This window comes from Theobroma cacao, chromosome 2 (genome assembly GCF_000208745.1).
Source record: "Theobroma cacao cultivar B97-61/B2 chromosome 2, Criollo_cocoa_genome_V2, whole genome shotgun sequence".
Classification (NCBI taxonomy): Eukaryota; Viridiplantae; Streptophyta; class Magnoliopsida; order Malvales; family Malvaceae; genus Theobroma; species Theobroma cacao.
The window spans coordinates 4,809,784-4,826,862 of NC_030851.1; the positions used below are offsets into that span (position 1 = coordinate 4,809,784).

Genomic DNA, 17,079 nt, shown 5'->3' on the forward strand with positions numbered 1-17,079 from the left:
TAATTCAGATTTCATGTAGCTTTGAGCATCAAATGGATACGGCTCCGCCTAAGGACCACGGTCAATGAGCTGTCAAGTTCAGCTTTTCAATAGCTGTTCACTGGCCCAATAAAGGTAGAAACTCCGATGATAAATCATTGTATCACCTCTCGTTTTTTCTTTATCGGTCGTTAACGTGTTATCAGTCATCCCCAACTCTAATTACTTAACATTGTACTTATCCCTTCTTTTTCCTTCCCAGACCCTGAAAATTTTCTACTTCACAGTTCCAAGTTACAAAACAAATCAACTAGAGTTATACCATCTTCTGATCATAGCATGAATAACCAAATGAACATGTTTTCGCATCTGCCTGACATATAGGGTTATTTTATATCAACGCGTGCAAAAGGTATATATATGGACCAATTAAGGGTAATCGATGCAATCTGAAAAGAGTGACTGATATATAACTGCAATGAATGCAAGAAGATGATATCAGTCCGTAGGGATGTACCAAGTCTATGATGCATAATTCAGTACAGGTGACAAACAAAGAGAAAATTAGAAAGAAAGAAAGAGAAAGAGAAAGAGGAGACTATGATGCATGATTTACGTATGCATTATGCATTACACGTATGGCCATCACATAGAGACGTGTGGGCACCCCAAAAGTAGACAGTCGACGTTTGGGAATGGCCAACATCATCTATCTTGTTACGTAATTAAGTAGACGTGGACTGTCGTCTGCTTTTGTTAATTATGTAGTTTTTCTCTTTTAGTCAGCCATCCACGGTGGCGGTGCTAGTTGTTTTCGGAAGTACTGTTCCCAATTTAGCAGTTGAGACTGCATAAGCCTTGAACGCATATTAATAATTTCTTCAGGTTAGTATTAGTTACTAGTTCAGATCAGGTTGCAAATGACAACAACTTGTTTTGGCAAAGACTTTTCTTGTTTACTCGTATCGCCAAAAAAACAGATATAATTAATTAAATTCATCACTTCCAGTCTCAGAATTGATCCAAAAAAAAAAAACAATTCTTGATTAGCACTATTAAATGCCATCTTTTCTTACCACATAACCCAATTAATGTATTTCATAATGCTCCAAAAATCAAGCAGCCTTTTCGCTTTCTTTAATTAATAAGTAGTAATATTTTTTATAACTAGTTCACCAAAAGTTAGGCAAGCAAATTTCATAGATACATAGAGTAGTGAAATTACCAAATAGACGTGTCAAAAACTAATTTAAATTTTAAAAATCTGTTTTATCTGTATGAAATTGACTCAACTTGATTTGATCTTTAAACTCATCTAAACATAATTCTGCATTGATCCCTATTCGAATCAATTTGAATCCAAATTGATCTAAATGTGAATGAACCTAAATATGAAATGATCCAAATCTGAATTGATCTAAACTTAAATTAACCTAAATGTTAACGATTCGAAAGATTAATCCGCTTTATCTATCTGAAATCAACTCAACCTAAATATAAAATGATCCAAATTCAAATTGATCTGAATTTAAATTAACTTAAACGTTAATAATTCGAAAGATTAATCCTAAATGACTTAAAAAGGATCTGTAATATGATGTTGAAATTGTCAATTCAGCACTATGATCTCGTCTGCTAATATAACAATATGGGTCTAAGCACCACTAGCTCAATAATTTTTTGAACTTAAATCATGCGGACTTAAGAAACTTAGACTTTTATTATTAATAATGGTTAATTTAAACTATTATATAAGTGTTAATAATCACATTCATGTATGATGTAGGATTGGATATCACATCATATGTTTACAAAAAGCTACGTTGTTTTTAAAAAAATTATCGATAATTTTTTAAATAAAAAATTAAAAAGGATTTGAAAAACAAATAAAAAATTGAAAGAAAGAGAAAGGGAAAAAAAGAAAATAAGAAAGAGGGAAAGGATGTGATACCACATCTCACATGGATGTAGATGAGATTGTTAAAATTTATATAAAAAATCTAAGTCAATCACTAAAAGCAATATAAGCTTAAATCTTTTAAAATCACGTGATTAAGGTTTGAAAAGTTACTAGATTAGTGGTGTTTGGACTTGAATCGTTATAATTGGTATCTAGTGTCTACATTGGATTGGTGAGATCTTTTAAGTGTCCCCTTTAACTGTCTTGAGCCAAGTAAATCACAGCTTTGGTTGTGATTATAATGTGTGATTTTAACAAGGATATCAAGAATTTGAATTGATAGGATTATGATATCACATCTCACATTGAATGTGAATGAGTCTTTCTCTCTCTTCCCTTTCTTGCTATTTCCCTTCCATCTTTTTTTTTTATTTCGTTTTATTTTATATGGTTTTCTTTTGAATTTTTTTTTGTTTTTTTAATTTTTTAATTTATGACATATTATGATTGGATGTTTTTGGACATATCGCTAAGGATGTCAACGGGTCGGGTACCCTATAATTTCGAGGTACCCGAACTCTAATCCTGTTAAAAATTAACTACCCTAACTCTAACCCTAATACATTCCTACTACCCTGTAATTACCCTAACCCAATTAAATAAAAAAATTATTAAAATTTTCTTCATGAGTACCCAATTACCCAATTAACTTTTTTAATCTCATAACTTCTCTTTAGATTTATATGTTATAAGTTTTTATAAACAAAAATATATATACTATAATTAATAATTTTATGAATTATAATTTTTGCAATGTTAATACAAAATAAAAATTAAATATATTTATATTTAAAGTACATATATATATATATATACACACACGCATACATAAAAAATATTTTAATATATAAAATAGTAATTATGTTTCTTGTAAATTAACACAATATATAAACTATATATATTAAAAGACATTACAGGTTAATTAATAATAATAGTTTCATGAATTAATTTAATTAATTATAAGGATTTGTTCTTAATTTCATGAAATTAAAAAAAAAAACATTTAGGTTCTAAAACTATTNTATAAGATTATATAAATAATGATATATATATTATAATTAATAATTTTATAAGTCATAATTTTTGTAATGTTAATACAAAATAAAAAGTAAATATATGTATATTAAAAGTACATATATAATAGTAATTATATTCATTTATAATATGATATAATATTCAAATTATTTAAACATAATTAACAATCGAATAATTTTTTAATTTAAATATATTAATGTCATTATATTAATAATTAGAGTAACCATACTTTTCATATATTTGCTAGTTTTTAATAAAAAAAATTGCTTGTAAAGTTTATAGAAATTGTAAAATTTTAATTTAATTATTAAAATAATAATAAAATATTTATAAATATTAATCAGTTTCAGGTAACGGGTACTCAATGGGTGGTACCCGAACCCTACCCAAACCTGATTCGGATAGTGAAATCACTTATAGAGTACTCTCACCCGGTGTAACAAGGTGGGGTACCGACTGGTACCTTATAATAGGGTACCCGTTGACATCCCTACATATCGCTCATTTGACTAAAAGAATCAATCAAAAATTCAATTAGCTTAAGAGAAACAAAGATCAAATACCTAATTATGAATTTTTTTTCTAATATCAAATTAACAATTTCATTATGATTAGAATACTAAACATATAATTAATTTAACACTAACAGGAAGTTATAACGTAAGATAACGAAAAGTTATAATAAAGATTAACAAATAATTGTAACACGTGAGAAAAAAATGTAATAAGGATTAACAAATAGTTGTAACACGTAATAAGAAATCTAACAAAAAATTGTAACCAGGGAGTATAAAAAAGTTATAACTATGAGAAACAACAAGTTATAACATATACATAACAAAAGGTCCTAATAAGGAATAACAAAAGATTGTACCAAGAATAAGTAACAAAAATTATGCATTAATAACTAAAAGAAATGCAAAAATTCATCCTCATACTAACTTAAAAACAAAGGAAAAAGAAATGCAAAATAAAATACTGAGAATTGAGAAAGTAAAGGTAGTGCATGTAGATGGGACCAAACCACACAGTAACAGGAAATGCCATTGATTAAGTGAATATATACAGATTGATAGCTTCAGTTGAATGGTCAAAATGGCGTCCCTACATGTCAAAAACATCTTGATGAGAAACAACAATGGCATTCTTTAACCATTTAGTGGGGATCCCACTTGTTTTTCTTCATACACAATCATGGCGGTGAGACTCAGACAAGGGATGAGAAATTTCAAAAAGGTTTTAGTTTTTTTTTTTTTTTGCCCTCTTGAGTGAATAGCGTTGAGGACTCTTTAAGGAACAATAAAGAAATAAACCATAAACAAATGTGGGGATGGTCGACGAATTCTCTCTTTGCTCTTAGATATTGGAAAAGCTTTTACCTTTTTTCTTGACTTTGGTTGCAATTAACTTTGCGAGATTGCTTTCCACGATTAACATCATCTGCCAAAATTGCTTAATTTAGTCATTATCAACAAACTTTTATTAATAATTTTAGTATTTTTTGACGAATTTGTTATTATAATTATCGATGGATTAATTTTTATTATATTTAAAATTTTTTTCAACAAATTTTTCCATCGAATAGTTTAAAATTTTATCGATTAATTTTTCTTTTTTTTTTCAACTACTATAGCATTATCGATAGTATTTTCAATGAAATTTTCATTGAAGAAAATTTCAATTCCAACATATTTTTCACCTTTTTCTATAAAAAAATTTGTGGAAAAAGTCAAAATTTTTATAATATTGTATACGTAATAGAGAGTTTTCAAGATAAATTATTGCTAAAATGATCATGGTTGGTTGGTTGGCAGATTAATGATTGAAGTTCAATTGCAATATTCATGACATGTTAAAAAAAAAAATCAATACTTTTAAGTGATTAATGGATTTTTTTTTTTTGCCAAGAACCCAGGTCTTTTTTTTTATTTGAAGAATTATTTAGATGAGTTTTAATTTCTATAGTATATACGTATCAAAATCTCTTTTTAGGGACGTATTACACTATCATCTTTTAATAGATTCTATTCTCAATGTTTGAAACTAATTAAATTAATTTCATATAAAATATTATAATATCTAACAATTGAAATATTTTTCTGCAACGTGTTACTCGAAGTTATTATTTGACTGAAGGGTTTCCAATAAATATAGAATCAAATGCATTAATATCAAAGAAACGTAGTTCTTTGACTATCATATCAATTTGGATAATAACAAATTTAATTTAAAGTTCTAACCATAGGTCTAGTTTCAATGTTTTCTTTCATTTGCATTAATATCTGTTTTCTCTTTCAAAAGGAAAAGGGTTGATATATATATATATAAAAGCCGTTACTCGTTACAATAATTAAGAACTCTTTATACAATAATTAAAGGTCTAATTTGTCGTTTACTAAATCTTATTTTACCTTAATTATCATTAGACCTTTGTCAGAAGGCATCACAAGACGAGAAACTACCTCAAAAATGACCAATACCCTTTGAAAAATAAAATAAAAAAAGGAGGTAAACCATAAGTCTCATTTAATATATGCTATATATGGCTGGTACAACGGCAAATACCCTTTGATCAAAAACAACAAAAGGCATGGACTCCATGTGACTTTATTTATGGTGCTTTGCTTTTTTTAAGCCTCAATGGTATATTTAGTGCTCTTAACCTCCTATGGTCAATCAGATCATGATACATTACATTTATACGAATCTTTCATATCTACATTATTAATCCATGAAACCCATGATTTCTGCTGATATTTTAATGATGATATCCATCCTATTCCACACACAGGAACATGCATTATTGAGATATTTTCATTCAAAGCTTCAACTATAACCCAAGGTATAAATAATTAAGAGACTGGTGACCTGGATAAGCCTCAACTAAATAATAATCAGAGCTGAGAGTTTCCTTACTGACTAAATTTCTTTGTACGTGCAAGTCAATTTATGTTGCTGGCTGCATTGCTAGTACTGCAAGGATTGTATCTGTTTCGGATTGTTTTGAAACTCTTTAAGAGAGAGAGAGAGAGATATATATATATATAATCATTTAAAAGAATATTTTAGCTTCTAGTTGGGAGAAGGGAAGAAACAAAGACATTGTTTTTACTAGTTTAGGGTTATATTATAGGGTGGGAAAAGAGCATGGAATAATTAACCCCACAAATCAAAATTTAAATTTGCTATACTGCTTTCGTTAACCTTTGATTAGATTGAGTAAAGTAAGCTTTCATGTTCCATCAAATGACAGGCACCCATGATCTCATAGAGTGGGGGAGAGGAATTTTACAAGAAAAGGTGTGAGGAAAAAAAAAAAAACATGCCAAAAAGGAGAAAATTACAATGCATGTTTTCTTTCTAGGCAACTAACATGGTACAATTTTTGACAGTGAGTTCCAGAGGTCTCAGAACCAGAAGTCTAGTGGTCCCAGTGGATGAACTTAGGCTAAGCTGCTAAACCCTTAAAATCTAAGGCACTAAGGCTGCAAACCCCCAAAGTAGTAAATGAAGATGAATCCCTTTTACCTCACTTTGTCCATAATTATGAGCTGTTGCACACCAAAGATTTTATTAATGTAAAAAAGAAAAAAGGATCCTTAAACTTCTCAACTAAGTTATGTAAATGTGAAGTTTGGTCATTTAACAAAATGGGCAAAACTTGGTAAAGTGATCGAGTTCAATAATCCAGCATATGATTGTGCTTTTAAGTAAATGATCGGATTAAGGCAATTTTAAATAACAAGCTATGAGAAGCGGTTTCGATCTCTAAAAAGTAAGAATATTATTTTAAATACTTAAATAATTATTCTCGTAATATTTTTTTTAACATGTAAAGCAATCGGAATTATAGTATTTGTTTTGGCAACGATTGTTATGATTAAAAAAATATTACATGTTATCTCGATCGATAAATAATGTACTTTATGTTTCATAAAAATTTATAAATGAATGGATAAGCTAAAGAAAAGAGAAGAAGCAAAGAAAAAAAAGATTAAGCTCCCAGCAATAGATCATATAGGGATCACAACAACAAAAGACAAGCTAAATTGGAACTGTTCCATTGATTCCAAAGTGAGTTAGTAGAATTTAACAGAGCAAAAGCTTGTTTGGAGGGTTTATTATACATTTTTTAAGGGCAATGAAGTATGGGCATTGCCACTACCAAACTACTTACAAACACTTTTACACACTGCTCAAGGAACATTCAAAGCAAAACAAAAAGCTCATGTGCATGACACGTGGATGCAAGCTTGTACGGCTGACGTTAATCACTTTCACTTCTTTTGTTTCTCCTTCCTCTTCTTACAACAACAAACAACAGCAAAATCTCACTTTTCTCTTTGTTTTTATATTTTTTTTCCTTCTCTCATCTCTCTCTCTCTCTCTCTCTCTGTCTCTTACAACAGGCTGAACCTCAAAAATCTCTCAAATGCAAGCAGCATTTGCTTGTTGATTTCTTGATTTTGCCTCTGCAATGGGAACCTGCACCTCAAAGCCTCCAAAACCAAACCCATTTGCCTCAAGAGAGAACCAGCAGAATGACTATCCTGCCCCTACTCAACCACCCAAATCCCCTCCTCCTCCTCTCCCTCCAACCACCCCTTTCCTCCCCATCTACACCCCAAGCCCTGCCCACCCCAACAAACCCAAGACTCCTTCAACTCCTCTCCGGTTTTTCCGGAGACCCTTTCCTCCTCCTTCTCCCGCCAAGCACATCCGGGCTGTGCTGAGGCGGCGGAAGGCCAACAAGAAACCGGAAAATGAGGCGAAAATTGCGGAGGATGAGGAGGACGAGGAGGAAGGAGTTGAGTTGGATAAAAGATTTGGGTTTTCAAAGGAGTTGAGGAGTAGGTTGGAAGTAGGAGAGGAGGTTGGCAGAGGGCATTTTGGGTACACTTGTTCTGCTAAGTTCAAGAAAGGTGAGTTCAAAGGCCAGCAGGTTGCTGTTAAAGTCATCCCCAAGTCCAAGGTTGGTCCTTGTTTCCTTTTCTCTTTTTAAATTTTATACATTTTTACAATGCATATCAAATCTATGTATCTGTAAATGTTGATTTTATATGCTTACAAAATGGTTTTTTTCTTTTGTAAGATTGAATTTAAGGGACATGTGCTTTACTTTCTCATAAGTATTAGATTTCCGTTTTGGCTGATATTAGTTTTCGATTTGTTTATGGTGATCTTTTATTTCCTTTTCCGAAGAGGGGTTATTTGTTTTTATTTTTTTTTATTTTTTACATTTTAGTCTTGTATTTTTGTTTCCATTTTCTGTTAAATGTTAATTTCAAGGTGCGTGGGTTGAAGACTTTAGTCTGAATTTGGTATGAAGTGAATAGAATCTTGAAGGAGGAAGAAATCGTGGGGGAACTTACTCCTTCTAGATGGAGAAAATGCGAGGTTAAATTCAGTACTATACGTTTCTGATTTTGAGTGTAATACCTCATAAAGTGACCAACTTGTTTGTTTATTGATTTCTCTGGGTCCATGGTTATGATCGATAATTTATTATGTAGGTCCACCTGACCCCCTGGATTATTTGATGTGTTAAGCTTACCGCGCCTTACCTCGATATTTTAGTTCTAAATCACATCTTGGCCCAAAAAAGTGCACCTTTGCATCACTAAGTTGTATGGCTGGAAGCTGCTGGAAGTGAATATTGTATGATAAAAAAACTGTTGAAATTCTCTAGTAAACTTATTGACATATCACTTTTGCTGCACCTCAGAATTGACAGCTGCTACTGAAGCACTACTATCCAATGGTTATGAATAGACTGAATTATTGAAAAGAGTTATGGTCTTAAATGGGGTCTTAACTTTGGGCCTGTAATTTAGTCTGGGTCGTGCAGAACTGGTCAACTAATGCCTTATGTTCTGTTATGCTTATACATACAGCCCAGCCGAACAAACAAATGGTTGTAGTGTGATTGCACAGCATTATCTGGATTTGGTATGTAGTTGGGCCCTAATTTTTATTTGGTCAATTGACCTTGAAGAGGTGCTTTGAACCTTTACATGGTGGAGAGAAACATTGAATCATTTCGTTCTTATGCTTTGATTGATACCAAATATTAGATGATTCGTGATAAGAGTGTTCTCAACTGAGAGAGAGCTGACTAAATCTTAGCTGCAGGTCAATGTCTTATGACAAGGACAAGTTGATTGAATTTACCCCTTCTTCAAGATGGCTTAAGATTTTGTAATAGCTAATAAGTCGCTGTATTGCCTGCTTTCCTCTTCTCATATGTTAATCTTTGATCTTTGATGCACCTTGTGACTGAATGGAAAAAGAAAGTATTGGAGGAAGGGATAGGGATGAATTTCCTTTTACAATATGCAATAGAATAGAACTGATGAAAGTTTCTTCAAATTGACCTTTTTTTTCCAGTTGCTCCCATGTGACTTAGTCTCAAAGAGGGAAAGTATTTCAGTTGATTGTCATTTCTGTAAAATATTTCTTTTCATAGAAAAGCACTTGTATTTTTTCTAGTCAAAGGTATCCACTTATTCTGGGAAATAAAGACGGACAAATGTTATGAAAATTATAATGACAATGTGAGTGGTTAGCATTTGTCAGTTTTTGTCTGTCAACCATGAAAATTATATTGACAATGTGAAGTTGAAGAGAGAGGTCGCTTCTATCTATCATTTTCTTACTTCTTCATCTGAAAATATCAAATAAAGTGTGAAGAAAAACGCTCTATGTCTAGTTGTCTTCGATAAAGTTGTGTTTGTTGGGAGAAGGAAGTTCTAGGTAATGAAGGCTTGAGGCAATGAGATTATGATCTTATGCTGTATTTTGCTTTTTCTCTTGGTTCTTTTTCTATGTGTAGGTAATGAAGGTTCGAGGAAGTGACATTATGATGTTGAATTTTGCTTATTCTCTTGGTTCATCTTCTATGTGTTTTTCTCATGACAGTTTATTCTTTTTTGTCAGATGACAACAGCTATTGCAGTTGAGGATGTGAGAAGGGAGGTGAAAATATTGCGAGCCTTGACGGGGCATAACAATCTGGTGAAATTCTACGATGCATTTGAAGATCATGATAATGTCTACATAGTAATGGAGTAAGCTTGAAACATGCACTGCTATTCATATGATCCTATTTTAATTTTGCACAGCAATATTGATTTATGTGGAAAAGTCAATAAGAAGCATTAGCATTTATTTCATTTGGGTGTTCTTTACAAACTATTAATCTTCATTTTTTGCTTTCTGGCACTTATAAATATTTTTAAATATTTAATAATCTGGCCGTTGGTCTTCTTACTTGCTGGTTCATTATAAGTTATTGTTGATCTCTGATCTGAGATAAAATTTTGAGTAACATAATTGAAAATGCAGGTTGTGTGAAGGAGGTGAGCTTTTGGATAGAATACTTGCAAGGTGATTATTCTAGTAATGGATGGCTCAAATTTTGAGAATTGTTTATTGTAGCTCTCATACCTACTTAATTTGTTTGCTCTAACTTGAAGGTTTATTATGTTTGTAGGGGTGGAAAATACTCAGAAGATGATGCAAAGGCTGTAATGGTACAGATACTAAATGTTGTTGCTTTTTGTCATCTTCAGGGTGTTGTGCATCGAGATCTTAAACCAGAGGTGGAGCAAATTCTCTTTTCTCTTACTCAATAGTAAAAGCATAGATGCATGACTAGGTAGTGATCTCTAAAGGGTGCAAGATTAAACACATTCTGGATATCTTTCTATAAACACAGAGCATAACAGGGATGTAATGGGAGTTATATTTGATGATTTCCCACACTGAAAATTGACCCGATGAGGGTTTTGGGGGAAATTCTCGAACTGGACAAGGCCATGTCTACTCTCTGCTTAAAATTCTAGGACATTTCTCATGCCACATTATCATGCCTGAGTCTGTTACCATATTTCTATGGTAGATATTGGACATGAATTGGCTAAATAAATTAAGAATTTTTATGTGTTTTTTAATTGTTGCAATCTAAGTAAGCACTTTTCTGGACCAGAACTTTCTATATACATCGAAGGATGAGAACTCTCTGCTGAAGGCCATAGACTTTGGGTTGTCGGATTTTGTCAGACCAGGTTTGTGTTCTGCTCACTCAGCTTCCTCCTGCTCAGCCCTGGGGATTCTTCTAAATTTCTTGTGCTTTATGGTGTTTCCAGATGAAAGACTTAATGACATTGTGGGAAGTGCATACTATGTGGCCCCTGAAGTTCTACATAGATCTTATAGTACAGAAGCTGATGTTTGGAGCATAGGCGTGATAGCATATATTCTTTTATGTGGTAGTCGTCCATTTTGGGCCAGGACTGAGTCTGGAATCTTCCGAGCAGTCCTAAAGGCTGATCCAAATTTTAACGAAGTACCTTGGCCTTCCTTGTCTTCAGAAGCTAAGGACTTTGTGAAGCGCCTCTTGAATAAAGACCCCAGGAAACGAATGACAGCAGCTAAGGCCCTGAGTGCGTGCATCATTTTTACTCATAATAATGTTAGGTTGCTGAAATCATTGCGCTAGAGTAGCTGACCTTAGTCTTCCTTTTACAGGTCATCCTTGGATCCAGAATCATAATTATGTTAAGGTCCCTCTTGATATTTTAATATTTAGGCTCATGAAGGCATATATGCGATCGTCAACTTTGCGTAAGGCTGCTTTAAAGGTGTGTGCTAATGAGAAAGATCCTCTTCTTGTACTCTACATATACCGCTTCTGATAGCTGGTCGTATGACCATTATGCTCATGGTCAAATCATTGTTTGCAAAAATGTACTTTCTGTTTCTTTGCTTATTATTACTTCGTTCTCCCAGTAATTTGTCATGCAAATTCAATACAGCATGACACATTGATGACTTGATACCTAAGTGAACTTGTTAGTGTGATGTAAGAAGGCATAAATGATCTCTTGTGCATGTCTTTTACCAAAATGATGAACTCCACAAAGCCCTGGAGAATCAAAGACCTTTTAAAAATTTATTTTTGCTACTAAGAAATAAGCCTTTAAAATCAACTCCAGTGAGTGCTTTTTCTTAGTTTCTTGATCCATAAGTATGTCATCTATGATATTTAGTGGGGAGATCTGATACATGGATTGTTCTTAACGGATTTTATCAGTTTTTACATTCTATTACCTATAGCAATCTTATATCATTCCTGCAGGCATTGTCTAAGACATTGACTGTGGATGAACTCTTTTACCTGAGAGAGCAATTTGCATTATTGGAGCCCAAAAATGGTAGCATAACCTTGGAGAACATAAAGACGGTTAGTCTTCCTCCCTGTCGCAACTCCCCCACCCCACCCCACCCCACCCCAAAAAGAAAAAAAAAGAAAAAAGAAAAACGGAAAAAGAGAAACAGAAATAAAGGTTTGACATTGTGTTGGTAAATAAAGAACTTGTTCTGATAATTTATTTTCTTGCTAACAGGCCCTGATGAAAAATGCAACAGATGCAATGAAGGAGTCTCACATTCCTGATTTTCTTTTTTCGGTATGAACTTAGTTGTCATTCTTTCTTTATGTAGCCATTCCTTGACCATTTGGTTATAGAATAGTAGCTTATCCAAGTACATTTCATTTAATTTCCATTGCACCACAGCTAAATACACTTCAATACAGAAGAATGGATTTTGAAGAATTTTGTGCAGCTGCATTAAGTGTCCATCAACTTGAGGCACTTGATCGCTGGGAACAACATGCCCGCTGTGCATATGAGCTTTTTGAGAAGGATGGAAACAGGGCTATTGTAATTGAGGAACTTGCTTCTGTAAGTTCAGATTTCTTTTATATATTAAAGAATAGCTTATGATCTGTGTGATGATACTAAATTAGAAATTGAATCATCGCATGCAAACTGAAGTGGCACTGTACTCGAAGTGACAAAAGTTTGTGAAATTCAGTAGTTCTTGGAACAAATTAGACTTACTAATTGATACCATCTTTTGTGAAAATTAATCTTTCAGGAACTTGGTCTTGGACCCTCTATTCCAGTTCATGCTGTTCTTAATGACTGGATAAGGCATACTGATGGGAAGTTAAGTTTCCTTGGGTTTGTGAAATTGTTACGTGGTCCATCCAGTCGAGCCCTTGCAAAGGCGCAATGATATCTTTAAAGGAATTTTGGTGACTTTAGGAAGTATTACCATGTCATGTTTGCTCAAGATTCAATGAGATGCGGCATCAGCATACTGTAATTGGATTGATCTTTCTAAGTTGGGAGACTCCACAGGCATGCTTCCTGCATCCAGCTTCAGCTCAGATGGTGTGAGGCTTTAACTACATGCTAATTCTTTGAGGAGTTTGAAGTCATGGGATCCTTTGAAAGGCAGCAAAGATATCATTGGCATCGCAATGTAAAAATATAGTTTAGCTTGCCTGAATGGGCCAAACATATTTGTCTTGTTACACGTTGTGATTATTTATATATGTTCGATTTTTTATTTTCCCAATTCTAGCTTATCCCAGACAGGGAACTATTTGCTTTAAAGGAGGATTTGCTTTGTTTCCAATGGAAGACCAGATATTTTCTTCATGACTTGGTAATACCGGAGCTAAACAATGGCAACAATATTGGTAAGCAATCTCGATGCTACAAAGAAGTAAATAGAAAACCATTTACAGCTGGAAAAGAAATAAATACAAATGTGGGCAATTTAAAAATGAAAAATTCCTTGGGGGCATGGATGGGAAGATGAGCATAAACCCTTCCTAGCCCCAACAAATATAAAATAAGAACAAGAAAAAAGAAACAAACTTGAAAGTTGGAGTAGAAACAACCCTGCAAGAGAGAGAGCTTCCAACTTTAACGGCTCTGCTGGTTCTTCCCGTTGAACCTCTGTTAAACCTTGCCTCTCCCCGAAATGCCCTTATTAAACCTCCAAATTCACCGTTCACTCTCTTCCTCCTCCTCGCCCGCCGATGCCCTCCTCGCGGGCAAAGCCCTAACTTTCCTCAAGCGCCACCCTTACCACTTAAATTCCCTCACTTCCAATTTCACTCCTGAAGCAGCTTTCTGTTTACTTCTCAAGTCCCAAAACGATCAAACCCTAATCCTGAAATTCTTAAAATGGGCTCGACCCCACCCGTTCTTCACCCCTCAGTGCAAATGCCTCACTCTCCACATCCTCACCAAATTCAAGCTCTACAAATCAGCACAATCCCTAGCAGAGGACCTCGCCGTTAATACGTCCGATGATGAAAAGGGTAGTTTCGTCTTTCAATGCCTCAAGGAAACCTACCATTCGTGTGCTTCAAGCTCCTCTGTTTTTGACTTGGTGGTAAAATCTTATGCCCGTTTGAAATTGATTGTTAAGGCTCTTAATATTGTTAATTTAGCTAAATTTAATGGTTTTATGCCTGGGGTTTTATCTTATAATGCTATTTTAGACGCGGTGATTAGGTGTAAAAAGCCGGTTAGATTTTCTGAGGAGGTTTTTGCCGAGATGATTAGACATGGGGTAACACCAAATGTTTTTACTTATAACATTTTGATTAGGGGTTTTTGCACGGCGGGGAATTTATATATGGGTTTAAGGTTTTTCAGTGAAATGGAGAGAAAGGGTTGTTTGCCGAATGTGGTTACTTATAATACCTTAATTGATGCACATTGTAAGTTGAAGAAGATTGATGGTGCATTTAAGTTGTTGAGGGCAATGGGATTGAAGGGTTTGGAGCCAAATTTGATTTCTTATAATGTGATCATCAATGGGTTGTGTAGAGAAGGTAGGATGAAGGAAACAAGTGAGGTACTTCGGGAGATGAGTTGGAAAGGTTTCTCTCCGGATGAGATTACTTATAATACACTTGTAAATGGGTATTGTAAAGATGGCAACTTTCATCAAGCACTGGTTTTGCATGCAGAGATGGTGAGGAATGGCTTGACTCCAAATGTCATTACTTATACTTCATTGATTAATAGTATGTGCAAGGCTGGGAATATGAACAGAGCAATGGAGTTTTTTGATCAGATGCATGTTAGAGGACTTCGTCCAAATGAGAGAACTTATACTACTTTGATTGATGGGTTCTCCCAGCAAGGACATTTAAATGAAGCTTATCGGTTACTAGATGAAATGGGTAGGAACGGATTTTCACCTTCGCTAGTTACTTATAATACTCTTATTAATGGACACTGTATGGTTGGAAGCGTAGAAGAGTCTTTAAAATTGATACAGGATATGGTGGGAAAAGGGTTGGCGCCAGATTTAGTAAGTTATAGTACAATTGTTTCTGGATTTTGTAAAAGCCAGGATTTGGAGAGGGCATTCCGAATGAAGCAGGAGATGGTTGAGAAAGGATTTTTACCAGATGCAATTACATATTCATCATTGATTCAAGGTCTGTGTCAGCAGAGTAGACTTACTGAAGCTTGTGATCTTTTCCAGGAGATGCTGAATGCTGGTGTCACTCCTGATGAATTTACATATACTACCTTAATTAATTCTTATTGCAAAGAAGGGGATATAGAGAAGGCTTTTCTTTTGCATGATGAAATGGTTCAGAAGGGCTTACTTCCTGATGTTGTTACCTATAGTGTGCTCATCAATGGTCTCAATAAACAAACTAGGACAAGGGAAGCAAAAAAGCTTTTGCTCAAGTTGTTTTATGATGAGTCTGTCCCAAGTGATGTCATGTATAATACGCTGATAGAGAACTGTAGGAATATTGAATTTAAAAGTGTTTTAGCTCTTATGAAGGGATTCTGTATGAATGGTTTGATGAAAGAGGCTGAACGAGTTTTTGAGTCGATGCTTCAGAGAAACTATAAACCTGATGAAGCCGTATATAATGTTATTATACATGGTCATTGTAGAGGTGGAAATATTCAGAAGGCATATGATCTGTATAAAGAAATGGTGAATTTAGGTTTTGTTCCTCATACTCTGACTGTTATTGCTCTGGTTAAAGCGCTATTCATGGATGGTAAGACTGACAAGATAAGTCAAGTCATAGCAAACACAATTAGAAGCTGTAAGCTTATTGATGCTGAGCTTGCTAAAGTACTTGTTGAGATAAACCATAAAGAAGGGAACATGGATGCAGCTTTCAATGTCCTTACTGAAATGGCCAAGGATGGCCTTCTTCCAAACAGTGGCTGAACTGCATTTGCTGGGGAAGGATGGGCAGAATGAAATATAAATCGATGAGCCCTTGATAAATGGTAATGACCATGCACGTTATTCATACACAGAGGGCATTATGTAGGAAGCGGGCTGAATGGCATAGCTTTCCTGGTTTCAGTAATCTTCAAATACGAAGGAGGCTTGTCATGTCTGCTACTAATTGTTATCATGATAATGCCGAAAGCCCTTGAAGCACACTGTTGGGATTACATTTTTTGGGACTTTACATCTCTGTTACTGCCAGCAACTCAAGAGGTATTTAAGTTCCATCATACTGTACATGCTTAAGCTGTTTATAACAACAAAAATTATGGCAATTCTACTGCATTTTGTTTAAATTACTTTCTGCTCTATGTTCATCAGTGGCACACTATGTGTGGATGTCCACGACAACTCTACAAGTTATTCTTGAAGCTCCTTTGGGAAGATTGATTCTGTTTTCACGTTAATTTGACCAAGGTTATTATTAAGTTGACAAAGAAGAGCAGCTTGGATACGTACAACAAATGGGAGACTTCGATTAATGATAACTAATCTCCGCACTCTTTCAGAAGGGTTCCAAAACCGTGAGATGAAGCCAGGGGTTTCTTGAAGTAACTGCTGATTTTCTGGCAAATCCATTCTTTAAATGGAAAAATATTTGCGGTTCTTCAACAAGGCACGAAGGACACTCTTCCCATGGAATCCAGTATATCGGTGCTGAACGTTCAAACTTGTTGTCTGCAGTCTGCACTACTCCCTTGGCACTTGTAATTTGTGAAGTGCTTACACATTCATTTAGTCGTTGGATAGATTTATTGAAGCCTTTATATTTTGCCTTTTCTTTCTTTAACTTGAATTCTTCATATTTCATTTTTACCAAAATAAATATCACCTTACATGAATGAACAAGATTTCTTAGTAAAGAAACTGCAAAAAGCAAAGGAGATGTTTGTTTTGAATCCTTTATCTCTTCTAGTGCTGAACATGTAGTAATTAGTCATTGTAAATAACTGTGTACGCTC

The 17,079-nt window shown here is 34.1% G+C and overlaps 2 protein-coding genes across 3 annotated transcripts; both read left to right on the plus strand.

The window, feature by feature from the left end:
* LOC18607898 (CDPK-related protein kinase) lies at window positions 7,030-13,462 on the plus strand. 2 transcript variants are annotated; one of them, XM_018115463.1, is made up of 11 exons: window positions 7,033-7,946; window positions 9,911-10,041; window positions 10,319-10,360; window positions 10,467-10,575; window positions 10,962-11,040; window positions 11,122-11,418; window positions 11,504-11,616; window positions 12,114-12,218; window positions 12,382-12,444; window positions 12,553-12,720; window positions 12,917-13,462. In XM_018115463.1, exons 1-11 carry the CDS (start codon window positions 7,452-7,454, stop codon window positions 13,055-13,057), a joined length of 1,743 nt encoding a protein of 580 aa, XP_017970952.1. In that variant the 5' UTR covers window positions 7,033-7,451; the 3' UTR covers window positions 13,058-13,462. The 2 variants fall into 2 exon arrangements, with proteins under 2 accessions (XP_017970951.1, XP_017970952.1); XM_018115462.1 differs by having other exon boundaries at window positions 7,030-7,946; window positions 10,962-11,418.
* On the plus strand, window positions 13,564-17,016 carry LOC18607899 (pentatricopeptide repeat-containing protein At5g39710). Its single transcript, XM_007042309.2, has 2 exons — window positions 13,564-16,330; window positions 16,439-17,016. The coding sequence occupies exon 1, from the start codon at window positions 13,814-13,816 to the stop codon at window positions 16,049-16,051; it is 2,238 nt and encodes a 745-aa protein (XP_007042371.2). The 5' UTR covers window positions 13,564-13,813; the 3' UTR covers window positions 16,052-16,330; window positions 16,439-17,016.